This window comes from Diaporthe amygdali, assembly GCF_026229845.1.
Source record: "Diaporthe amygdali strain CAA958 chromosome Unknown NODE_24_length_778219_cov_64_757418, whole genome shotgun sequence".
NCBI classification, from domain to species: Eukaryota; Fungi; Ascomycota; class Sordariomycetes; order Diaporthales; family Diaporthaceae; genus Diaporthe; species Diaporthe amygdali.
The window spans coordinates 726,285-751,909 of NW_026517044.1; the positions used below are offsets into that span (position 1 = coordinate 726,285).

At 51.5% G+C, this 25,625-nt stretch overlaps 9 protein-coding genes across 9 annotated transcripts; 4 read left to right on the forward strand and 5 right to left on the reverse strand.

The window, feature by feature from the left end:
* Nucleotides 1-2,759: 2,759 nt before the first annotated feature.
* Nucleotides 2,760-3,710, reverse strand: J7T55_010847 (bhydrolase domain-containing protein; the record flags this gene model as incomplete). The annotated part of the gene is made up of 1 exon (XM_053130958.1): nt 2,760-3,710. One exon carries the CDS (start codon nt 3,708-3,710, stop codon nt 2,760-2,762), a length of 951 nt encoding a protein of 316 aa, XP_052991127.1.
* A 541-nt stretch (nt 3,711-4,251) lies between these two features.
* J7T55_010848 (uncharacterized protein) lies at nt 4,252-5,391 on the forward strand (the record flags this gene model as incomplete). Its single annotated transcript, XM_053130959.1, has 3 exons — nt 4,252-4,877; nt 4,942-5,223; nt 5,280-5,391. The coding sequence occupies 3 exons, from the start codon at nt 4,252-4,254 to the stop codon at nt 5,389-5,391; spliced, it is 1,020 nt and encodes a 339-aa protein (XP_052991128.1).
* Nucleotides 5,392-5,721: 330 nt separating this feature from the next.
* On the reverse strand, nt 5,722-7,581 carry J7T55_010849 (uncharacterized protein; the record flags this gene model as incomplete). Its single annotated transcript, XM_053130960.1, has 1 exon — nt 5,722-7,581. One exon carries the CDS (start codon nt 7,579-7,581, stop codon nt 5,722-5,724), a length of 1,860 nt encoding a protein of 619 aa, XP_052991129.1.
* Nucleotides 7,582-9,634: 2,053 nt separating this feature from the next.
* J7T55_010850 (uncharacterized protein) lies at nt 9,635-10,204 on the reverse strand (the record flags this gene model as incomplete). The annotated part of the gene is made up of 2 exons (XM_053130961.1): nt 9,635-9,941; nt 10,023-10,204. 2 exons carry the CDS (start codon nt 10,202-10,204, stop codon nt 9,635-9,637), a joined length of 489 nt encoding a protein of 162 aa, XP_052991130.1.
* A 4,398-nt stretch (nt 10,205-14,602) lies between these two features.
* On the forward strand, nt 14,603-15,478 carry J7T55_010851 (uncharacterized protein; the record flags this gene model as incomplete). The annotated part of the gene is made up of 1 exon (XM_053130963.1): nt 14,603-15,478. One exon carries the CDS (start codon nt 14,603-14,605, stop codon nt 15,476-15,478), a length of 876 nt encoding a protein of 291 aa, XP_052991131.1.
* Nucleotides 15,479-16,276: 798 nt separating this feature from the next.
* Nucleotides 16,277-18,262, forward strand: J7T55_010852 (uncharacterized protein; the record flags this gene model as incomplete). Its single annotated transcript, XM_053130964.1, has 4 exons — nt 16,277-16,344; nt 16,629-17,091; nt 17,154-17,271; nt 17,418-18,262. The coding sequence occupies 4 exons, from the start codon at nt 16,277-16,279 to the stop codon at nt 18,260-18,262; spliced, it is 1,494 nt and encodes a 497-aa protein (XP_052991132.1).
* Nucleotides 18,263-19,867: 1,605 nt separating this feature from the next.
* Nucleotides 19,868-20,677, reverse strand: J7T55_010853 (uncharacterized protein; the record flags this gene model as incomplete). Its single annotated transcript, XM_053130965.1, has 1 exon — nt 19,868-20,677. One exon carries the CDS (start codon nt 20,675-20,677, stop codon nt 19,868-19,870), a length of 810 nt encoding a protein of 269 aa, XP_052991133.1.
* A 952-nt stretch (nt 20,678-21,629) lies between these two features.
* On the reverse strand, nt 21,630-22,573 carry J7T55_010854 (uncharacterized protein; the record flags this gene model as incomplete). The annotated part of the gene is made up of 3 exons (XM_053130966.1): nt 21,630-21,779; nt 21,847-22,116; nt 22,178-22,573. The coding sequence occupies 3 exons, from the start codon at nt 22,571-22,573 to the stop codon at nt 21,630-21,632; spliced, it is 816 nt and encodes a 271-aa protein (XP_052991134.1).
* A 1,686-nt stretch (nt 22,574-24,259) lies between these two features.
* On the forward strand, nt 24,260-24,705 carry J7T55_010855 (uncharacterized protein; the record flags this gene model as incomplete). The annotated part of the gene is made up of 3 exons (XM_053130967.1): nt 24,260-24,303; nt 24,372-24,576; nt 24,643-24,705. 3 exons carry the CDS (start codon nt 24,260-24,262, stop codon nt 24,703-24,705), a joined length of 312 nt encoding a protein of 103 aa, XP_052991135.1.
* Nucleotides 24,706-25,625: the final 920 nt, after the last annotated feature.

The following is a 25,625-nucleotide window of genomic DNA, read 5'->3' on the forward strand; positions in this document are numbered from 1 at the left end:
GGTCCGGCGCGCCATGGAGCTCAGCCGTCTCTGAGTGGCGCGCCTCGTGGCGTGCTAGGAGATGGAGTAACATTGCGCGTTCCTGAATGCCCGCTGCAGAGCCCTCGATCGATATCGCGGTAGACGACCGTGCACGAATGCGGGTGCTACTCAGCATTGTGGTCGAGGCTGAGGCCAAGGAGGAAGGCGCTCAACATTGAGATTGTGGGCGGCATATTGGCATCAATAGATGATCAAAAGGGTGCAGGGTGATGGCTGCTGGATGGCCAACGAGCTTATCAGCAATATCAGCAATCTGGGTTCCTGCATGCGCTCTGACGCTGTGGCCGTCACATTTTCTTCAGCCGCCGTTGCTTTTCTACACACCATCACCACTCTTGGTCGGGGCCACCAATTTCGATAACGTCGGCCAGGACATCCAGGGCCGCTCGCTACCGACCGTCCGCACAGATCCAGATGTCATTTGAGGCGTTGGCGCCGGTATAATTAGTCTCCCCGGGGACGTCCCGATCATTCCGCGATGGAAGCGGCAAAAAGGATAAACAAGCCACCTGTGGACGCTCTCCTTCGTATCATGCAATGTTCATGGTCTCTGAATTTCATAGCTCCTACTCGCGCGAAGCCGATCTCTTGACTGCATGGGACGATGGACGTCTTGAGAACGCCTTCGGGCCCGGCGATGCCGCTACAACTTCCGCAATTTCTTGCGGCTGGTTTCCCACCACCTGTAAGCTTCCAAGGTTCTTATCTCTTTCGTACAGTGCTGGTCCCTGACATAGCTGCGCTTGGTCAGAGATAGACCGAGCATTATTTGCTCAGCCTGGCTCCATCGGCTCAAGTGTTTTTTTCTCTCAAGGTTGAAGTAGCGCCGCCTGTCTAGGTAGGCCTTTCAGATCATCAACAAGATCAAACGTATCAATTGTGAGTTCCACATTCTTCTTGAGTTTTACCTGGTGGTGTCGAGTCTGGGAATTCCGGGTCGGTGCCAGGGGGTGGGGGTGGGGGCGGGAACCAGGCCTTGCCCATGTACCGGTACAGCCCTACTGGGCGCCATTGAACCTGTCCAAGATTTCGCCAGCTGAAGCTACTTGAGTCAATGCTTTTGGCACGGCTATACGGAAGCCAAAATGGGTCCCTGACAGCTCCACCGTGACTTTGCTCAGGACGGCCAAGTGCCATTCGTGAATTAAAGGCTACGTGATGAGGGACCTAAAGACTGTACGGTTCGCTCATGTTTTTGATTGGCCCCAGCGCAAAGGACATTACTAGCCTCGACAGCCTCGGAAGACCGGCTTTAGAATGCTACAAATGATCATGATGTCAGTCGAGACTGGTCTTACATATCGCTTTTCTCCTAAAACACGAGAGGAGAGGCGACAAGGTGGACAGTCCCAAGCAGCCAACATGGTTTCAACGTGAAGACCCCACACACGGGTTGATCTGTCCCGAGCAGATCTGCGATTTCGATCTCGTACAGGCTATGGTGCCGAAGTTGGCAATGGTCAGCTAGTTTGAATCTACGACAATACGACAAGGGGCGGGCAGAATGTTCTATTTATGGGTCATCCCGAAAGGAACCACAAGTTGTTCTGCCCCCTTTTATCGCCTAAAATCATGACACAGGAGCACATGCCGTCACTCGAGTGAGTGGAAACAACGATGTCTACGCGTGCAATGGTACTTCCGGGCCTGAAAACGCCTGAACAGTCAATAAGTGTTGAAGGACCTGAATCTAAAGGCCGAGGTGAAAGTCACTCAAACGATTCTTCTATTAACGCATCTCGTATGGCTGGCTCTACATTATGGGTTCAGAGGCATCACATGCATGACGTGCATCTTATTTAGCATCCTCGAAGGGCAGACAGCATAATCTCACTGTACAGCTTCCATGACTACTTGTTGTAACTGAGAAGTAGGTCTGAATGACAAGCGACACATTACATTGAGTCTCAAGAAGTTCACTTCCTCATTGACAGGTTCAAATTCAAAGACATGGTCAGATCTCTTATTTGAATACTCGGTTAAATGATGATTCTTGTTGGGAATGGAATCTGAGCAATGCTTCCCTCAATATAGACGCTCCACCAATTCAAGAGCAGACGATCCTATCAGAATTTGACTCGTCATGACGTTATAGTCCGGCTATACACTTCTTTATTTCTACTTGTTCAGGATCCAGTGAGGCCGAGCTTTGTTAGAACTATTTCAGCAATGTCAACAAGCCTGGCTGTCCTCTTGTGAGCACGAAGTTCTCATCATCTCCCAGAAGACGGCTCACCATCCATCAAGCTGGGGTAGAAGCATCTCCCCATAAAGTCCGTTAAAAAGCTGTGCGTAATCGGTTGTTACGCTTAGGTCATCGTCAGTGCAAATACCCACATTCCCATCTATAGAGAGAATTAAGTTACAGTAGTCATTCGTGGACGAAAAGCTCGACTATGAGTAACCCACTTGCAGGCCTAGTTGACCATGCGAACGAGTCAAAAGAAATGCCAATCCTGCTATTATTTAGAATCCAGAAGTTGATGAATTTGGCGATCAACTGCTACATATACCTACAGCTGTCCAAGCACGGCACATCGACAAATTGTTGTCGGGGTTTCTCAGCATATTTCAGGGATACCCAAAACCTTGATATGATACCTTGGGCCCGAAATCACTGCAATTCTTGGTTGAGGTCCCTTTTCATTTACTTAGTATCGGTGAGGCCCTGGACTACTGCAGATACGTAGGTAAATACATTGACTATCACTCGGAAATCACTCCACCTCCCAAACAATAGGATCCTCCCCCCTCAAAGCCCGCCACCGGTTCGTCGCCGCCACCATGCCATCCTCACCAGCACCCTTGAGCAAGAACCCCCACTTCTTCAGAAACCCCTCCGTCACCTCCCACCCGCTCGGGTCCCACGGGTTGTTCCACACGATCAACCGAGCCTCAACCCCATCATCGCTACTGCCGGGGGTATTCACACTCCGACTGCGACCGCACCCTTTGCCCTCGCCGCAAATGCCCCTCAAGATATCCGCGCAGAGGTCTTCATTGTACAGCCTGCCCTCCGCCACGGCAACGATAGCGTTGTCCCGCATCCGGGCGGACGGGAGTATGTCTATCCACACCTCGTGAGGGGTGCTCTGCTGGAGCGGCGTCGGCCTGAGGGATTCCGGGATGTTTCCGGAGGGCTGGTAGCCTGTCCATGGAAATAAGGGGGGCTCGGAGTTGTTCAGGGCGTACCCACACTCCCGGTTGCAAAGGAGGCTGTAAGCACCGAGGATATAGATGTTGGTCAGAGAGGCGCGGTAGACGTTCAGCTCGATGATGTGGATGAGGTGGTCTTGCGAAAGCGGAAAAGAGAAGCCTTTGAAATCAGGATTCCCTTTCACGTCGCATGCGATTCGTAGCGGTAGGGCTGAGGTCGTCGTCGACGTGGTCGTTACCATGGAACCCGACTGCGGCTTACGTATTGCATTCCGGCCCGCATCGGTGTTTCCCTTCGACGTGAGAGGAACAAAGCTCGCAGAAGAATCTGGCTTCTGTTGATCAGCAGCAGCTTTCCGTCTCCGGTGCGCTCTGACGTTCAGCCGGTTCTGTCTCTTCCGCCTCTCGGCTCGGTCCCGGAGGCCAGTCCAGTCATCCTCGGGGCATTTTGCATCCTGCAGCTGGGGCATCGAGGCCAGTGAAAGCAGAGTGTCACGCTTATAATCCGCCATCTCGGGCAGGCCACAAGCTCGAATCTGAAGATGATGTCGGCGATATGCAACCTGCTTACATCGGGTGGGTTGACGTCTTTATTAAGTCGGACAAGTACGCCCCCCTGGCGGAGCTACCACGATCCTCTCGCTTCCTTCGGCCTAGCGCATATGCAGGCTGCTTACACCACTAATACAGATCTGGCTTGGCTAGATCCAGGACAAAGGGCATGCCAATCAAGACAAGGACCAAACCCCCAATACGGCAATTCGGGTCACGGCTCGGGAGGCTTGCCGGAAGATCCATATGCAACTGGCTTACACAAAGATTCATGGGTGCTCGGAGCGTTTCGAAGCTCTCCATGAACTTGGCTCATTGTTGCCTCAAGACATCCCGACGGTGCAATATGTAATCCGACTCGTCCATGATTTATAAATGCAATATCCCAAGATTGAACATGTCAGAATATTTGCGAATTTTAGAGACATACATCCATGCCGTAAGACAACTGCTACCGAATAGAATCCCAGAAGCACGAGAAAGCCTTCTAGATCCTCCACTATGGCAGAAGTAAACTGGCCAAGAACCAAACAATTCCTCAAATCCCAACTCCTAACTCACCTCCCCACCCCAACCAAGCGCTTCACCGGCCAGACCATCATCATAACCGGCTCCAACACGGGCATGGGGCTCGAGGCAGCCCGGCATCTCGTCCGCCTCGACGCCGCGCGCATAATCCTCGCTGTCCGCAACCCCGACAAGGGCAGCGCCGCGGCCGCGTCAATCCGGGCCTCGTTCCCGGACCGTAAGGGCCTCGAGTCTGTCGTGCAGGTGTGGACGCTCGACCTCGCGTCCTACGCAAGCGTCCGGGCCTTCGCCGCGCGCGCCGCCGCCGAGCTGGACAGGCTTGATGTGGTGGTCTGCAATGCGGGCATGTATGTGTACAAAAGCGGGTTTTCTGTGGCTGAGAAGGATGAGGTGACGATCACAGTCAATGTGGTCAGTACGTTCCTGCTGGGGTTGCTATTGCTGCCTAAGCTGAGAGAGACGAGCGTGAGGCATGATAAGGAGGTTGTTTTGACTTTCACGGGGAGTTTTGTTCACTACATGACGGATTTCCCGGAGCGGAATAGTGAGAGTATCTTTCAAGAGTTGGCGGACGAGAAGAAGGCGAGGATGCCTGACAGGTAAGTAATTTGCCCGGCCCATCACCTACCATCGATCCGGGACGTAGATTCTGATGACATTCAGGTACAACGTCTCCAAGCTGATGGAGCTGCTCATCATCCGGGAGCTAGCCGACCAGATCACCAAGTCGTCCAAGCCAGGCCGGATCACGACCTCCATCATTAACCCCGGCTTCGTCAAGACGGAAATCATGAGGGATGGCACCTGGCTGTTTCGCATCTACTATGTGTGCCTCGCCGCTCTCATGTCCAGGACGTCTGAAGAGGGAGGGCGGATCCTTGTCAACGCAGCAGAAGGAGGCAAGGAGACCCATGGCCAATATCTCGATGACTGCCAGGTTGGAACGTAAGTGCAAGAGACTCTCTCTCTCTCCAGTAACCCAACACTGACAGGACTCATAGGCCATCCGCTTTCGTAAGAGGCCCAGAGGGTCAAAAAATCGGAAAACAGCTGTGGACGGAGCTGGCAGCGAAGCTCGAGATCATTCAGCCTGGTGTCATGGACAATGTGTGATGAGTTGTACAATTCCCACTTCTATATACACGTCCAATCTGCCAAGAGACTACTTTACTTCCAGCCTCAGGGCATCATACTGTACATATATGCTCCTTGGTAACAATGCGCTCTCGTAGTCTGTAGCATTAAAAGGCAGACTCAGAATGATCTCATTCGTAGTGTTCTTGCCGGCATGCAAGTAACTCGTGGGGAAGGTCCATTTGTTGGATACATGGTAACATGTAATACCACTTCGAACAGCGCATGATGAAGACTGATTATACCTATTGAAATTTCATTGTGTCAGTAATCCATAGATACCACAGAGGCAGCTCTTAGTCGAGTGACTTACGGGATTGTCCAGGTCTCCAACTCGTGACCATTCATCACCACGTTGTAAGGGATGTTGGCATATGGCTGCGAAGCATTGAACACGTCTGTGTTCCCAGAAGCCCCCTTCGCGCCAGCGAGCTGGATGGTGAAGATGGCCTCCGTCGTCCCGGCTAATGCCTGTTCGTCCACGTCGAAAGTCACGGTCCAGTTGTTGATGTTCCCGTCTCCCTCAACCTGTGTCGGGCGCACAGAGTTCGCGTAGCCGCCAAAGACCGACCAGTGAACGTAGTTCAGGTCCTTGGCTTCATCGGAGGTACCAACGTGGAAGTTGACGCCGTTGGGGAAGTCATCGAGGTAGTCGTACGCGGCAAAGTAAATCCGGTATTCTGGGGGATGAAGGGGATGGTCTGGGTCGGGGTGGTCGCCGTGGAGCCACTCGCCGCCGGTCTTGTCCGGCGTGCCTATTCGCCAGAGCTCCTTGCCAGCCGACTCGGCTTCCCAAGTGATGACCCCAGTGTCTGTCGTCTCTCCAGCCTCTACCACAATGCCCTCCTGGACGTAGTCACCGAAAATTCCGTTCGCATACACGGTGAGCCTATAATTACCAGCCTTGACCCGATCGATCTGGATCTCGCCCGTCTCGGCATCGATGTCGGCCCAGTACTGGTATGCATTTGTGTCGTTGCTGTTGTCCTGGAAGTCGAAACCTGGGACCGACAGCACTGCAACCGGATTCTCGCCGCCCTCAGGGATCTTAACGGTGGCCTTCCAGGAGCCACGGCCAGAAGTGGGCACGTAGTTCGGCACGAGATGTGCAATGTCGTCGTAGAACTGTGCGTTCCACTCGGGGGTAGCCAATTCGAGTGCCTCGTTGTACAGATCCTGCCATGCAGCCCCAGGCTGTCCCTTGTTGAAAAGATAGTAGGACGGGCCAAAAGTCCGATCAAACCCATCCACAATATTAGGTGCCTGGTTGCCGTGGTGGTTCGAGACGATGTAGTTGTACACGATGCCATCCACCACGAGATCCGACCAGGTTGGGCCTCCAAAGTACGTGTCCTTCGTATTCATCACAAGCCAAGAACCGAAAGTCGACCCATCGTTGCTGTGCTTGCCATCTGCGAACATTCCATGGACTTTCTGGTCCCTCCACACGCTCGAGAACGTGTACTTTGTAAAGTAGTCAGAAAATGCCTCGACGTACGGGTCCGCAGTCCTGTTGCCGATGTACCATGTCGCGTCCTGCACAGTGTATGCCAACGAGGAGTTGCCTGCTGCAGGGTTCGGCACAGGAGAAGGAGCGTGAATCTCGGAGTCTGTGACCAGCTCTGTCCAGAGCGGCGTGTTGGGCCTGAAGAGTGTCCGGAATTCCTGAAAGACGCCCGACGAAGGCCTCGTCTTGTTGTGGTAGGCGAAGCGGCTGAACATGTGCAGGCCCGTCTCGCCGTCGCGGAGGAACCAGTACTGCTCGAGCACCTGCCCGGTCGGAGCATAGACCTGGCTCATAGATATTCCTCCATAGGAGACGTTCAATGAATCGACGCCGGAGTAAAGTGTATAGTTGGCCTTTTGAGACCCTGGGGTGTAGGCTCCGCTCGGAGTACAGTAACAATCCAGGTATGGCCCAATGCCACTGACTCCGTTTCCTGTTGAGCCGCCAGGCGTGACAACAGACGAAGCCGTCGTACCAAGCAGGTTCTGTCCATCCAAGTAGAGGTAGTTGATAGACCCTGTTGACTTATTGACGGCGGCAGTCAGTCTGTCATTGGCGATGAGAAGGTACGCGTCGCTCTGGTTCGCAATCAGGGTACCTCGGACAGTTGCTGCGAGCGAGAGGAGAGGCAGAATGCCTCGCCTAAGCCATTGGAGACGCATCTTGACGGGAAGAGTGTTTTTGTCCAGGCGCCTTCACCATCTCCGAGAGAGAGGCAGGGCCAGTCAAGCGCACACCATGTCTTCATCCTGTAGATATACGTCAGCCCTCTGCTGGCCGTGCTGTGGCAGTCGTGGTACTCTGTCCCGAGATGGACTTGGTACATGGTCATGCGTCAGTCAATTGGTCAGATTATTGGCAGCTATGGAGGGTGGAAGTCCGTGGCGGTGGAGATCGGAAATTGGGTTTGCGGTGGGGCTTCCCCAACGTTGACGTTTGTCGGCCCCAGACAAGCCTGACAAGCAGACGGCGGCCTGGCTAGTGGTGCGGAGAAGTCTGGGGAGAGGAACCACTCTGCTGGGAGAGACACATGGGTCATGGGTCTTCGGTCTATTGATGCCCGGATCGCCAGGGGAGGCCAAGGAACGCACCTCATGAACACTACCTGTTTAGCCAAAGGGGGTGACTATTCTGGTCAGGGCAGAGAAATTCGACCAGTCCCTTGTATCCTTCCCGAATGCACATGAGAACTCGAAAAAGCCAGATGCTACTGTAACCATACACCGCGATCTTGGCGATATGAGCCAGATCCTGCCTCGGGCCAGTCAATTAAGAGCTCCCTTCCACATAAAGTCTGGTTGTGGACCTCAGTTGAAGAGGCGCAGGGTGTCATTCCGTCAACGACGAGTTGGTTGACGGCGGAGTGATCTTGACTTTGTTGCTACCGGGAAAATGCCTCCTCACTCTTACTCCCCTTTCCTCTAGCTTCTGCAGCGCGAACACATCAAGTGCACTGGAACCCCAAGGCTTGTGGATGAGGATGGAGACCTGGAAACACAACATCACTTCTGCGTTGAGCCCGTACGTCCTGAAGCTGACACTGCGGCATCTCCATTAGGTGTCTCATCCAGATTCTCGAAGGCAACCTTCCTTTTTCAAGCACCTTTGTATGACAAGAGGACTGGTCTTGGGAGAATGCTCAGCCCATGTCGAGCTCAATGCAGAGAAGTGCTCACCCAATAGAAGCCCAGTCACTCATAATAGAGCGCACAACGACCCTGTGCTCGATGACAGGCACTTCCCAAAATGCTTGGGCCTTCCTCGCGTGAAGGGCAACGACGTCACCAAAAGCTGGCAGTGCACGATATTAAGACCTTCACATTGGAATGTTGCAAGACACAAATAGACTGACTGGCATGGGGTTATGTCATCGTAAGATCCGGGGCTCTGGGCCGTGTTAGACTCAGAAGCTTATTGCCATCATTCCGGCGTCACAACATAGCAGGTGCCGGGCGAGCTTGCCCCGAAAACTACGCAGCCACGGCAAAGCTAGAACGACCAACATTGGACGCGTGCTGCTCGCCTGATCGAACATTACGTGTAGCTTCCGCCTGGACGACTCAGATACGCACCAGCCGATCCTACCAGCCAGAGGCTGGTGGCAGATCACGTACTATCTCCGAGCATGATTTCCTCGGCCCAGGGGCCTAATGCATCGCGGCCGGGAATCACTAAATAGTAACTTTCTGAAAATGTGGCTCAGAAGAATGTAAACAATTACTAATGCTCCTATCGTGAATATCGTGATCCGTAAAACCTGTCGAACTTTCTTCGACATTCCCTGTTGCTATTGTCTGTCAATGTCAAAATGCCATCGATCGTCTCAAGCAAGCCCAATCACACCCCAGCTGGCCTCTGTCAATCGACGGTGCTGTTTGCGTGATCGGTACGTCGTTGTCGGTTGTGGGCATCTTAGGAAATCCATTCCTTCCCGTCGGCCGTCAACCATCTGGAGACACTGGGTTGCCAATGACGTTGACAGAATCCCACCAATCGAACGAAGGATGTAAGGCGGAGGATGATCTGGGTATTCCGCGCTTCTGCGCCTTGCACCAAGCTCCACGCAAGATTCCATGTTGGGGCTCCTCGAGGTCGATCCCTCGTGCCGAATCCGCTCACTACTCCCTCCATGATCGGTGTCAGAAACCATGTCCTATCCCCTCCGATGCGCGTACCATCTGTTGCCCGAGGATGTATCGCCTTCTCATCGATTTCCTACATCTTCACTGCGTCGGGATATTTTGGTGGGCTGCCCCTGCTCGACATCTTGTCTGTGTCTGACAGCTCTGCCCCTGCTCCGAACGGATTCTGAGCCTCCACGAGTTCTTGCGCCGAAAGACGATTCATTTGAGTGGTGGGTTGTTGTAGGTGGCCGCTCTTGCCTCCCTTCTTAGCTGGGATTTCGTCTAGGCCGTAGTCGGAGAGGTCGTGGTGGTCGTTCGCAAATTCGGCTTTGGCGTTGCGCTGAGCACGGAGATGAAGCATGACCAGGACGCCAAAGACGGCGACGAGGGCGACAACTCTGAATGTCATATGCTGACGGTCAGTTGACTGTCTCGCACCGGGTGGGGCATTGCAGGTCACAATGAGGTGGAGGACCTACCCAACTGCTACCATGATACCGATTGTTGCGTCTGTGGACATGGACGGCTTTTCACAGGTGTTGACCTGCGAGTTTTCCACGCATTCCTTTCGGCTGGTCAGGACCGAGCGGGCTATCCTGGCGCCGCGTCTCAGAAGGCTGTGGGAGGTGGAAGTGGAGGTCGTCGCCATGGTGGTGTCCATTGCTGCTCGAGCGGCGGGTGACAAAATTTCGCGGGGGTGTATTCTCTCCATGGTGGCGTCCGTCCTGAATTACGTCGGGCTGGTTCCGGGAGACTCGGATGGTGGTGGGAGTAAGGAGCGTGGTTACTGCCGCTGCGGGTTGCGGGTTGCAGGCAAACTAAAGGTTGCTGTGTATTGCTCGCAATACGACAGTGACGGCGACAGTGTTGTGGATGAAGTCAAATGTCCTGATTCGAGGTCTCAAATGGGGTGATAAGTAAAGGAACGTGCTGAAATGGATAAAAACGGTCTTGGGGATCTCGGGCAATCAATATGCCACAAGCAAGTCGTCGTCAGAACAAAGGAATGTACGAAGAAGGTAGGGAGCAGGCGAGAAGAGGGCCCAGTCCACGACGATCCACAATCTGCAATCCACACGATCCACACCTCACTCAACGACACGAAAGGGGGCTGGCTGTCAAGCTGTCAAGGGAAGGTGCGGCGTGGGAAAAAGAGTGGAAAGAATGGAAGAAATTGGCCTCGGATGCCCAGCGAGCAAGCAGGGAGAATAAGAGTAGAGGGAAAACAAGGAGACCCTCCTGGACGGGATGCCAGGCCGAGGCCAAGGAGCTACTAGTGAAAGTAGACTACTACCACCAACAGCGGAAGGGGCAGCAGCCAAAATTGGTGGTCAGAGGAATCTCGGGAAGGAGCAAGGTGTGTGTGGCTTGTGCCTGGGTTCCTGTGGTTCCTGTGGTCTTGTGGTCTTGGGGTCTTTAATTCACACAGGGTTCTCTCCAGCGGCAAAAGCTTAGCGGATTCCGTGGTGTGGCAGGTCGAGGCAGGAGTGGTGTGTTGCTGCTGGAGATTCCTGAGAATGGCCATGCCTTCCCTGCGCTTGCCCCTGCCTTCCCTGTCGGGGTTCAGCTGCAACGTTCATGCAGGGTCCACAAAAAATGCAGGAACGGCCAGCCATCGGCCACCACGATTGGCCAATGAGGGCGGCCAGGGCGTGTCAGATGCGGAAGGGAGCGGCAAAATTAGAGGGGCTCCCCTTTGTGACACTTAGAAATAGATGCGACTTTGCGAGCCCTTCCCCAGGTTTTGACTCGCGCGTCTCGGCATTCTGAAGCAACTGGCTCCTGGTTTTGAATCTCGAAGCGATTCATAAGGCCGCCGATATGCCATGGGACCCAAGGAGGGATGTGATTCAGGGTAGCAGAACATCGCAACAGTTCGTCGATCGGTGGGAGGCCACCGCCCACGTGTATACACCGCAGCAACAGCACAGCACAGCATAGCGCAGCACTGCAGGTTAAACTTCCGGCAGAGATCGACGGGCTGCATCAGTCCTCACCATCTGGTGTGGTGATCTGGAGTCAAACCTCCATCTGCACGCAAGGGCACGGTAGACAGGGCGGAGGGTCGCAGACTCATTGAAGATCGATGCGAGCGCGCCTGCATCCGCCCATCGCAGGAGATTACCACAATGTCGCCAGCGTTTCTCCATCACTCCAAGCCGTAATCAAGCAATCAACCTCCCAAGAAGGCAATCAAATCATCCGAGATACCCTGTGATCCTCCTGCACTACGCAATCAAACTCAAAAGGAACGTGGTGCGCGACTTTGTATCCCCGGCAAGCCACCTGATGACCTACCACTTGACATGTCTTGGCGGGTTGCACGTCGGAGGATTCCACAAAAACAGTGGCCTTCGGTTGCACCTGTGCTTTTCGACGATCAAATCGAGTTTGTGGCTGATCTCGACGAGACATTCAATAGAACACAACATTTTACACTTTCCTACAAGAGAGAGTACCGGAACCCACGGCAGTTCTCTCGGCCTAAAGGCTCGCATCAGTGGGTAGCTGAACCCAGAATACGAAGTATTGAAGACGAGCCGCCCATGGGAACCCCACCACAGCGAGGGAGGCCCTCGCCAGTGGCGCCACGGGCCGGGAAGCAACCACCTGGGCAGCCCCAATTGCATGGTCCCCAGGTAGGGTTAGGGGCTGTCTTGCCAACCTTGGACTGGAACGAATCTGATGGCTGCCAGTGTGTGAAGATGTGCCTGTTAGAATGTCCTTACAATGGAAAGATTATTGTGACCAAAGTTGACGGAATACACATTTGCGATTATATCCATGGAATTCTACTGCAGCTCGTGAGGAGAGACGAGACCCAAAGTAGTGTAAAAATAGATTCCCCAGAGTGCTGATCATGCAGAATCAGGCTACAAAAGGGAGGGAAACCTAGCTGAAAACTCAACGAGTTATCAAGTCATGAATCACGTAGTTTGAAACTTTATTTATTGACAGATACAAACTGCTAGGTATCTACAGGTGGGTACGCTCAACAGAAGCAGCAGAATACTTTACCTAGGGAGCATGTCGTGAAGTGTGCCGTCGTGTGTGTCAGGATGGAGTTGTTGAACACATGCGCTCATCTGGTTGGAGGTTAAGCCTACGCAATCATTCGACTACGATCAGGTCGCGATACTGAATGATGGCAGCTTTCTTTTCAGTCAGCGGCACAGCTCGACAGCTGAAGGTAGTTCGGTCCACTTATGCTGCAAAGATATGTCCTTGTGGATCGACAAGTCTCCATCCTTGGGCCGTGATAGGAGAGACACATGGATAAAATGCCCTGCTTTCTCGTATTAATATTTACGTATCGGCGTCCTCCGGAAATTCCAGGAAGATTTTGACCCGAGCTTCACCCTGATATCTGGCTCTTTGAGAGGGATGATATTCAGAAATACCATGTGCAAAGATAATTTCCTCATTGAACGTCCATTAGGCCTTCAAGTTATATAGCTTTGTGGTGGACTCAAAGTTGTCGCCACGGACTGGGACAACTCGAGGCGCAGCCAATTTGAATGGATGATTCTGGAGTTGGCCTTAACATGACATATTGGCTCATTATCAAAGAGATACTGCAAGTAGTGGTACGTTTGGTTGCAGAACGGAGGGGTCACTTTGAGTTTCTGCCAGATCGGTCGACTCGTTTTGCTGGCAGGCGTTAAGTCGAATGCTCTATGCAGCACTGAGGCACTGACGAGGGGATCTTTGGGACTAGGAAGAAGGCAGCTATGCATGTGCAAGACACAGCCGAACAAAGAGTACGGTCGAGACTCGAATCGTGTACCGCTGACATAGCCGTAAGAGGACCGTGACATGTTATCGAGTATATGATGTGCAAGAAGACACTTGAAGACAGTTGGCAGACAGGCAGGCTGGGGACACTCGAAGGACAAAGTCTCGGGTGTCTACCTGTTCAATCTTAGCCGATGCCATTCAGTATCGATTGGGAGCAAAGACTGACACCAGTTGAAGTCATGATAAAAATTTCAGCTGTTTGTGGCAATGTAGGCCATCTCAAGATGGGTCGTATGAGATGTATGCAAGTCGTTCTCGCCGACGGATTGTATTTCTTGGAACTCAGATGCTCATAACCAACTTAGTATTCTATCATGGCTTGAAAGACTTCATTAAAACCATTGATATTTCCTCCGCTGCGGATTGTTTAGTAGGTACGAACCTAAAATCGTTGAATAGTAGTCTGAAATTTGAAAAGCCCTCAAGTGAAGACTTTCTGGGAAGGTTTTTCAATTTTCAAGAACAGTTTTGGGACTCTATTTCTTTTGCAATAGATGCTGTGGAAGTATCCCCTTAGACTTTGAGCTTGCTATGAACAAACTCAGCGATGAGTTGAAACTTCCTCCAGCCTGCCACGGGCTCCACTACATATTTAGGGCTGAGAGAGTGGAATAGTAGCAGGGCAGTTCTCATCTTATAATTTGAAAGCCACTTTCCTGAGCTCACATATTAGGTCTCTTGTCGCCAAGCTATCGTTGCTCCACCAGGTAAAGTTAAACGCTGGAGATTATCGGTCTTATGGTCTAACACCGGTTAGTAATGCTGGGTGGTCCGCCTGTTCTAGTGTTGAGATTCACATTATTAACCCCATAACTTGAGATGGTTGGAAAAGTGCCTACCCAGACTATCGGTTGTCAGAATCCCGCTTTATGCTCGGAGTAGTTGAGTTTTCCTAAAGCCGGACTAGTGGGTAAGTAAATAGTCTCCGACCACCGATGCGGATGGACCAATCCACCCGTGATCTCACATCCGTCCCTCAATATCGGCGGTGCCAAGCGCCGACTTCACGGACTGAAATCTAGCCGCGCACAGCACACATCACCAACGGAGTCAAGCTGACCAATTCCAACATTCTGGCTTGAGATGCTGTCACGTTCGACCAAGGCAGGTCTTTATAGCGCAGTACGTAGATATATAAGCATGTAGTATCACCACTTGCAAATGGATGAGGTCTGCAAACAATCACTCAATTCCTTCCAGAGCATTCAAGATCGTACTTTGGCAAATTCAAACCCTGTGACAATACAAGAGAGCATTCAAAATGTCTACTCACCCTAAAGTCTTTCTTATCACGGGCTGTTCCTCCGGTCTGGGGTACTCTCTTGCCAAGGCAGCCATCGCAGCCGGCCACAAAGTCATCGCAACCTCACGGAACCCCTCCAAAACACCCGACAAGGTCGCCGAAATCACCTCCTTGGGTGGGATCTGGGCCACATTGGACGTGTCATCATCATCTTTGGAAAGCCAGTTCCAAGATACGATCCTGCCCTTGGTCCACGGCAAGATTGACGTCCTCATAAACAACGCCGGCATTGCCGGCGGGTCCGTCTTCGAGGACTTCGAGATAGACCTCGCGAGGGCAATCTTCGAGACGAATGTTTGGGGTATCATGAGGCTCAGCAGGCTCCTCGTCCCACTGATGAGGGCCCAGGGAGGTGGCACGATTGTCAACATCTCCAGCACCACGGCGGTCTACCCGATGCCCACGATCGCGGTGTATTCCGCAAGCAAGGGTGCAGTGGACGCCTTCTCGACGGCACTGGCAGCAGAAGTCGCCCACTTGAACATCCGCCTGCTCATCGCCACCCCCGCGGGAATCCGCACGCCTTTCGTAGACAATAGCATCAGCGCCAGCAAGGATGCTTCGCTGAGGCCGGAGTACAAAGACGCCGCGCTGGAGTCTATGCTAGCTATGGTGCATGACCCGAAGAGCTACAAGATTGATCCCGATCGGGCGGCAATAGTAATTGTGCAGGCTGTGGATGGTACAGGCCCGTTCGAGGACAAGGGATCCGACTTTCTCAGGGTTCCGCTCGGCGAAGACACGCTGGGTATGTTGCAGGGACGGATTGGAGAGTTGAACACGGCTGTTCATAATTTCTCGGATGTCGCTAAGAGTGTTGATTTTGAGACTTGACTTGGCTTGTAGGAACCAACCGCTTGAGAGACCGAGGCATCATCTTGAGTATCGCACTGTACAACAGAGAGTACCTTCGGTATAAATGTATGAACATTCTTTTGGAATGCGCACGTGTGTGGGTGTGAGACCGATACATGAGCCTTTTCGGCTAAAAAACAGTAAAGACTTCAACACAACTATTCGTTGGCTTGTCTCAAAGTACTTTTGTTGAAATGTTCTCAAGATAGAACTCATTGAGATATACCGGATAAACTGCCCTTGCTGCATACGTCAAGCGAGCTGTGTTTGCGTGTTCGTATTTCATAATTACTAATGTTGCCAGGGATAGCGATCCGGCTGAGCCGGACTCGCAATGACTGACTGCACTGCTGTTCGGTACCAGAATGTTGATATGGAAGAAGATGGCGTTAAGATCATGAACAAGTAAGAATATATTTATCCTTCGACAAACCGATGGTGTGACACGATGACGGCCCCTTTGCCAGCGGGACTTCCAATTCTGGTGTACCGAGGATTCAGTGGTCTCACCAAACCCGGCAAACTACATGCAGCCCTGAAGTCGCTGGTATCCGGCATGTCACTAGCCGTGGATGTTTTCTGCGGCGACGAACATTCGAAAATGGAGTCTCTTCCGATGAATCAATCCATAGCGGGGCGACGATGCTTAGACGCATGAATTATTTCGACATTTGCTTTGTTTCCAATTGCTTAGAAGAAGGTTCGTGAAGACCCAGCAGCCCTGGGTGGGCGGCAAACCTTAAATAGATTGGGTCATTTTGGCGAGTCGGAGAAAAGATGAGGGGTTCATTGTACGCTGGAGCTCGTTTCCAGCAAGCAAAGCATATGATGTACTACGCTGCGCTGTACGTGCAAGGTTAAGGTGGTGTTTTTGCTTCGACTCGGAAATTGACCCTTATCAGTCGATTTCCCCTCAATCTAGGGGGCACTTTTGAGAGCATCATATATACATTTCTCAACCGGAAAGACTCTCACTATTCCTCTCCTGGTCTCACCTCGTCCTCAACGGAAACATTCTTTCGCTTATCTTTCGTTTCTAGACTCCTCTGGACTTGGGCATCGCCATGCATTTTCACAAATTAGTCCTACTAGTTGGGCTCTGCGACGCCTCTTCTTATCTGAACAAAAGGTCCGAGGAATTTGTCATCGATCGCTACAACTTCCCTTACGTCCCATTCGACATAGGCGAGTCGTACGGTGGACTTCTTCCTGTCTCGTCCAATCCCAATGACACGCAGAAATTATACTTCTGGTTCTCTCCCTCGGAAAATCCCGCAGCGAGCGACGAAATCACTATCTGGCTAAACGGCGGGCCAGGATGTTCGAGTCTGATTGGGTTGCTTCAGGAGAACGGCAACTTCCTGTGGCAAGCGGGCACAGCGCAGCCGGTCTCGAATCCATGGGCATGGACCAGGCTCACGAACATGGTCTGGATCGACCAGCCCGTAGGCGCGGGATTTTCTCAAGGCGATCCTACTGCATATGGTTCGGATGATACTGCTGACCAGTTCTTGGGCTTTTGGAAGAACTTTATCGACACGTTTAATTTAACGAACCGAAAAGTATACATTACGGGGGAAAGTTATGCTGGCGTAAGTTATGCACGAGACACTGCTTTACGGTGTTGGAAAAGTGCTGACATTCTTCGTCTTAGAAATACATCCCTTACATCGCGCAGGCGATGTTGAATGCCAACGATACGGCGTACTACAATGTGCAAGGAACCATGCTCATCGATCCAGCAATCAGTCCAGATGTAGCCTTGGTTGAGAGTATGTCTCCTGCCCTTCTCCATTTCTAATCATTTTATTCTTTGGCCTGCCTGATCCTCATTGCGGAGGGTCTCTCAACCACGGATTCTTTCGCTTTGTGAGACATGTTATTTTTCAAGCCTAAAAAATATCTAACCGAGCCACAGTTCCCATGCTAGACTTTGTGGAGAACAATCAAGCATTTTTACGACTCAATTCCTCATTTCAGGACGAGATTCGAATTGTCCATCAAGAACAGTACAATTACACCTCGTTCTTCGACACATATTTCAAGTTCCCAACCTCAGGCCCCATGCCTACGAGGCCTGACATAGACGAGGGAGACTCACCTTTCCGTAACTACGTCACCGAGGCCGCGACTCTGATCAATCCCTGCTTCAACGTCTACCACATCACGGATACATGTCCCAACAAGTACGACCCTCTGGATGTATTCAACGTCGCCAAAACGGAGTTAGGAGGCTACTTCAACCAGAGCGAGGTCCAGCGCGCCATGAACGCCCCAGAGGTCTCATATTCTACCTGCGGCCCGCGGTCCGTCTTTGTGAACGACAGTGCAACTGGCGGCCCGGGCACAGGCGGTGACCTGGCTCCCCCGGCATCCTTCGGGGCCCTGCCCGCTGTGTTCGACAGTGTCCCGTTGAACCTAGTCCTCAATGGTGCGCTCGACATGCTCATCCCTTCCGTGGGCACCCTTTTTGCCCTGCAGAATGTGACCTGGCGTGGGGCAACTGGCTTCAGCGCCGAGCCGACGCAGAGGTTCCTTGTCCCGTCTGCCACGGGCAATGCCAGCCTCGTGGGGCAGGCTGGGGAGATGGGAACATGGGTATATGAGAGGGGCGTTGTATTTGTGGACGTGGCTGGGGCGGGCCATGAACTGCCGGAGTTTAATCCCAGTGCTGCGTATAGGCTTCTCGAAGTTTTGCTTGGGCGGGTTGGTGTTGAAGAAGGTCTGGGGCAGGGCGTTGAATGGACCACGCCACTTGCATGATTTCAACATATCTTCGGGTTGGTCTTCAAAGGCCACTACTTGCATTGGAGTCAATGAAAGCCAATATTTCGCAGTACAATCTGGAAGTCAGGGACGGGACTCTGAATCTTATGCGACAAGACTTCATTTGCCGTGTCTTGAATAGGTGCGGTACCTGGAGCGCTGTCTTCAATGTGCAAGTAGCTACACTGTAACCTTTGACTCTTGCACGCTTGATGCCACGCATTACAGACGGGCTATTCGGTGGCTCCGGTTGGTGAAATATCAGGGAATGCTTTCTATGGAAATGCAGGAGCAGCAAATTTGGTAGAGTTGTATAAGATCGCGTACGCAATCCTGTTCACAAGTCGGTGATCTTGGCATTCATGGCCTCTGGCTCCAATAGATGATTCCACCCTAAAGACAGAACACGATGCAGATGAGCAGCGAAAACCAAGCTGTAGTATCAGCTTGTTTCTGAGTCATTGTCCACTTCTTACAACCGGTACCAACTGTTTGAGCCTTCGTCTTTGATGGATGTTGTTGCCCATTAGACGCCGCCTTCTGCTATTGGGTATCAGATAAGTCATTGTATAGATTCCAGATGAATGAGCAGTACTCACTCTTGACTTTGTATACTCGCTTGGGGCTGGTGTTTCAGACGGAGGCAGCCCAACTGAGTCGGATGCAATGAGCAGCGTCTGATGCGCCTCGGAAGTCTTGACAAGAACAGAGTCATGATTTCTGACCGCCACCACAGATTCTGACAGCGTTAATTTAACTCGTTCTTGAGCGCCCCGCCAACCTTTTGGGTGGGTATGTACCTAGGTACGAGCCACTGTGTCCTTCATCCATTGTTTCCGAGGCCTGAGACCAGCTTGGAAGCGTGATGTGTGTCCGTTCAGCGTTACTTTGGAGTTCAGAAGGTGGTAGCAAATGGTCGCAGGCGATCAAACATCTCATCATTATGAGCAGAGCGGAAACCTTGAGTAAAGATGACATCGGAAGACTTGGTTGATTCAATTCCCAGCGAAAACATGACATAAATTAGGCTCTGGGAATCCGTCAGATGGGATGTGACGCAGTAAGGGTATAGGTTTGGTTTATGTAAAAAGAGGAAGAATTCAGGTGGCAGCACTGATCTCCGGACAGTTTCGTGGTCTCACTCGTTAAGCCTGTTGTGGATGCAAGCGCACATGTCGACACGGGAAAGCACGACGAAAGGAGAATATTTGAGTGGACGTAAGCTGGAAGGAGTGAACTGGCTGGATGGAGGGACTCTATCGCTTGGCACATGGTCTTGGCTACCAGGTCATGCATTGACGTGGAACGTAGCAAATGTATTGAGTAGATTATCAATCGGCTATATAATTTATTGTTATCTCTTATTTAAACGTCCATATCTATTTTTCTTGTCATCACCGCAGAGCTCAAGGTGGATCTCTTCTCTAGGGCAACCTAAATTGTCCGCTGCCTAAGCGTCGACCTGGTTGAGAACGCAGGCTCTTCTCAAGATGGCCGAGAGCAATTTCTTCTTCACTGGTAACTCGTCAAATCCCGACCCCAGAAGAGCTGGAATGCCGACAGATATCTGAGGAGAGTTTTGAGATACAGTGCCTTCTAAAATTATGAGCCCGAAAGCGTCGTCCAAACCCTCGTGACCAGCTGCTTCGACGGGGCAAATGGGTTAATTTTCTTTCCATCTTGATCTTCCTCGTACTCCTCAGACCGGAAACTGGAAATGATCTCCCCTTTGAAGGGACTGGGAGGCTCCGACCATACATGCGTCACTGCATCATTAAGACATTCGATGTTCGATGCCTTGTACCCCTTCGCAGCGGCGTCTCGCATCAGGTATCTCGCAAGGGCGGCCATGAGCCCCTTCCCCTCATATTCACGCCTAGTGCTCGTGGCATTGCGCATGAGGATCTCCCCGCGTTGCTTGGCAGGCCTCCAGTCCTCGAAGGGCCGCGGATCCAGGACGTCAAGGTGATGATACACTAACGCAAAGACGGGAAGGCTGGCGACCAACGGTGCCATTCGCGCTGAGTCTAGAGTATCAGCGCCGTCGTAGGAAAGAGCGACGCTGACGAGGGGAAAGTCCATGGCTTCAAGAAGCTCCTCGCCCGAAACATCATTATTTTCGGGGTCCCAGTAGAATTTGCCGTTGGTTGAGGCAGATTCAGTCCTTTTGTACTGGTATTCTTTGTCAAATACACCGAGTGATAGGCCGGAGTTGATCTGGTGGTCGACAAGGTAGTCGGCGGCTTTTAACATATTGTTGAAACGCGCAGTCTTACCCTCCGGATAGACGTGGGGGAAGACGGTGCTGTGAAACATGTTGCTATGACACACGATGGCTGCTGCCCATTGTGAGTGCTCAAGATCGAGCTTGCGGATCTCATAACGAGATGGCAAATTCGTTGGGTTCGTCATCGTGGTTATCGCAGGACTTGTGGACTGCAAATGATAAATTAAAGACTGTAATTGCATGCATTGATTCACAAGGGAAGAGCGGGAATATATCCCGAGGTTGCACGAGAAACAAGACATTGGTGCATATGCCGGTTCCCAGTTGCTGACGTGAGAATCTGACCCAACGAACCCAACTTGCATGGCCAAGTCTAGCTAGGTAGTGCTTACACAGCATAGAGGCGCAACTCAAATACACCGCAACAACACAAGCAGAAAGTTCAATATTCGGGATAGTGTGGAAACGTCCGACCCGAAATTGACAATGCTCAGGGATCATAAAGGACAATAACGGCGCTAGTAAATTCCCTCTCGCATTGAGGCTCGGAAGGAGGCGTTAGTGCCGCGCTACCCCTGTGATCCCTGAGCATTGTGCTGAAGGAGCCAAAACGGAGGACAATAGCGCTCAGCTCTCGTCGGCAAATGGTCATATCATCCAGTCATTGCGAAGCCGCCTTCCTTTTCCCTCTCAACCTCGAAGCAAATAGTTTGGGCTTACTTCTGACAGTAAGTTTGCGCGATCCCTTCCAATGGCTACACCCTGGTCAGCTTCCTTGATCTTGTATCAGCTCTGGCTGCGAAAGTCGTTTTGCTAAATACATGGATTTGAAAAATCACTTCCTTGCATGCCATGCCGGCGAGATAGTCTGCTGAATTATCACTGGGATGGGGTGGGGAAAACGGGGGTCACCCTGGGTAAGTAGCTTCACATCATTATCTTGATGTACGGAAATAATACAGTCCATAGCCACGCTTCGAAATCATTAGATTAAACTGTGAACTAGGTATTCATCGAATTATGGAACCATGTGGCTCGTTAAAACTCCAGCACAAGCCCTAGACTTCCGCTCAAGTGCACAAGTGCACGTGGAGTGTCATCTCCCCCCCGGGTTGTCTCAGATCTTAGTTGGAAAACCTAGATGAAGTTGCCGCCGCCGTTGCAACGAGAAAGGGGAGCACCATCAGCAATCTGCTTCTGGCACAGACTGATGTTACCCTGGACCCAAGTCAGACCGCCACGCTGGCCTTCCTCGTGGGAAGTTGCCGAGAAGGTGCCCTGAGAAGTCTGAGATAGGCAGAGCTAGATTAGAATCCACTATATAGACCAGGAAGGCGGAGGGGACAGTGCTCACCTGTCTGCCAATGCAACCCTTGAGGATGCGGCCGGTCCTCCGGGTGACGGTGGGCTTCGTGACAACAGTGCCGGAATATCCCTCAGTGACCTCGTACGCCATGGCAGCTTGGTAGGTAGTTGTCCAGGAGTGCGAGTAGTCGATCTTGAGGGCACCCTTCAGGATGTCCTTGGTGAAGGTGTAGTCGAGACCGCCGCCGACAGTAAGACCGTTAGTGACGCTGTAGCCTTGAGTGACGGTGACCACAGTACGCGCTCCAACACCGTGAATCTTGAGAACCAGAATGATTAGTTTAGCACTTTAAAAATAATACGGTCGTAAGGTAACTCACAACTGGAGACATCTGCACGTCCCAGTCCACAAAGTTCTCAGTCTTGTCCGTGACGGCAGACGTGATCTCCTGGCACTCTCGCTTCTCGTCCCAGTGCTCCTCCCGGGTCGAGATCACTTGTCCGGCAGTCTCATCGACCGCGTGAAGCTGGTTCAATTGAGGCTCAATGAGGTTCGTCCAGACATCCTGGTCAACGACCTCGGCGCGGTTCTCGCCGAAAAGCAGGACTTGGTGAGCCTTGAGGACAGTGCCAGGGACCCAGAGAGTGCTGTTGTACTCCTCGGGCAGGGCGACATTGCCAGTGAAGGGGAGGGTCGACTCGGACCGAGTGACGGACACCGGGCTACTGCTCGCAATGGAAGCCAAGAAGGCGGCAATGATGATCTTGGAATGCATCGTGATTTTGACAGGGGCACTGGAATGAGCGAAATGGCTGAATGAGTGAGAGATCGAAGATCAAGAGTGAGCGATTGGATTGCTTGATGAGCCTGCTTAGAAAATTTCTTAGATCTGGAAGGGCGCCACAGGTAGTTTTATATATGACCCTCAAACTCAAATAGATCTGTTGCAGTTGCAATCTTTCGAGCACGCATCTCCATCATGTTGTGGCCATGACTAGTCGCCCACCGACGTTCGACTCAACAATTCCACAAAGTGAGAGTCCACCCGCGATATCCCACGTGTATACCGGACTTGTGTATACCCTTGCCTGACATCCGGCAAACCCATGTATTCCTGCCCGAACTCATGATTCCTACGTGAACCAAGCCTTAGCCTCGTCACGAGACTAGATATGCTGACTTGTTTGACTCGTTCCGCTGATTTTGTATCACTTCGATCTCCACAGGCTATGAACTATTTCTATCCACCTCTCGATAGGCCAAGACATCCATCTTTTCACACATTTTGGTCCCACCCCCTTTTCCGCCTAACATCCCACCCCACGAACATAGTCTTTCCTAGTCTTCCCATTGGCCTTGTCCTCTAAGACCACTACTCTGTGGACTTGGTGGAACTGGGGAACCTGTGGGGCGAAAATGGGGGCCGCAAGGTCCGCCCAGGAACAGGTTGTGGAGCGACTTGGATCCATTTCAGGCGTCAGGATGCTAAGCAAGATAGGCTCATCACAAAGGTAAGCTTATCGACGTGAAACTTGATTCATGTTCACTGTTACAGATCATTGTTTTTCTTCCCAATTGTCTGTCGTCATTCCCATTTAGGATCAACGCAATCTCGGGTCATGCCGAGCCGGAGTGTCACATGAGATAAAAAGATCCGGCTTTGCACTGTTTCCATTTCCTGACTCGAATGGCGGTTAGTTAAAGAGCGATCAACATTTCAACGTCAGTTTAAGCTTAAATGCCAAGCTTTGTAGGGCTCACTGTAGCCAACAGGGGTGCTGCCTGGTGTGGGCCAGGGCCCATGTGTCTGAATCGGTTTCGTTCTGAGATCTGACAACCATCCTCTAAGTCTTTCTCCTTATAAGTGCGTGCTTTTTAAATTAGCCTAACACGTGCTCGGTACAGTCGGCATAAGCCTCACAAGCCTGTCGTTCGTAGATCTTATCTTCTTCTGCTTGACTTGGCGGCGGGCCTGCAGACAAGTAGAGCAGTGGTCCATCCACTTACATTCCACTATCTCGTAATCCAACTGCAGAACCCTGATGGTTGTAAGCAGAGTGAAGTAGTTCACGTGCATCTTGATACACTGCTTTCCAAGGTGGTTCCACTTCAATCAGCTCCAGGAACCAACGGCCCAAGATGAAGCAAGTTCTATCTTTGGATCCAAGGGTTATCTGCCGTCGGATGACAAGTTTGTTGATGTCTCTACGACTCGGACCATAGTGGGTTGCCGACCTGGCACGATTGCGGATTGATTGCACACAATGGAATAGGGTTGGGGGTTATCGGCCTCTTCATCTGCACCGATTCGTAACTGGAGGGTGGGTTTACTGGATGTTGATCTTATATAACGTGATCACCTCCTGCCACTTCTCGGAATCGTATTCTCTACATCAACCACAATTCTCTCTCTTACTTTGCCACTCCAAACATCTTTTTTACCAAGTCGATCTCCCTCACAATGCTTTTCAAGCAGGCCATTATCGTTGCCTTCATGGCGGCCACGTAAGCACTGCCTTCTCGGCTCATTCATTGTGGAATTGAACGCGCTAACTTTCAAATCAACCCTACAGCACGCTGGCTGATCTGCACCACATCGCTTACTGCCGTGGCGAGGATTACGTTTGGGGCAATGATATTGAAGCGGAGGCCACCGAGTGTGCATGCAACGCCTATAAGAACCGGAACCAGGGCACTGAGTGGTGGAATACTTGCCCCGATTGCACTTACGACGGTGTATATTGCAACTCCAAAATGAAGCACATCGGTGGAGACGAGGTCTGTAAAAAAATGATTCTTTCAAGATACTAATATCTTCCTCGGGTTAACTAACACTTGTTGCAGATAACGTATTATTGCGAGAAGATTTGTCACGCAAAGGGAGCCGTCACAGATAAATCTGTCTAATCAATTTCAATCATGACTGTGTTTACGAATTTGCGCTTGGATGATTTATTGTCACGATTCTTTCCAAAAACACACCTAATAATTCAATAATTTGCCATCGATCTGTGTCCTCCTGCCTGGCCTCATCCAGATGCACTTCCTCTAATCTGTCTAATGTCTGAGAATATCACGTAGTACCATTCTATAGTCTGTAGTTAAAATTCACGACACGGACGTCTTGTCCCTCAATAATTAGCGAGCACGTCCATGGTCGAGGCTGCCGTTGGTGCCTTTAATTCTGTTATTCGTGTATCTTTAGCCTACATTATCCTTCAGCCGCATTGTGTCCATGCTTACCCAAGAAAGGGTCTCGCAGCTAGTAGTTGAGACTTCGTCTCTGGATCACAACAAAGTGCCAGAGTAGACACGTGATGATCTCAAAGGTCACATCGAGGCAATGCCATCGACCCAAGCTAGACGCAATATCGATGCCGACCGCTCTTTTCCCATGACACTGGTGATGGGGTAAAATGATTTTATTGTGGATGCATCCTAATATCTTGATTCTCCATCCCTAAACTTTCACTATCTGCTTTGCGTCATTGAGTGCCGATTATCTATGTTTTTGGACTGACTGAGTCGGGCGCAGCTCATTTCGGGTCCACCGATCGATCAGCGGTCCATAGGACCCAGTTTATCCATCTTTTATACGATGTACCTGAATCCTGGATAGTCTGGGGAACAAGCTGAACGGCAAGTTCCCGAATAAATGGGACCACGTGGTGGTTATTGGCGATGTTGGTGGCATGAGGCTTGAACGAGTCCATGGTACGCATGGGTGATTTATCCAAGGCTGACCTGACGTGAGTAACTCATAAATGAGTTGTCATTCTCCCGGCTAGTACCATTCCGGGCGGGTCTGAAGTCCATACATAGAACTC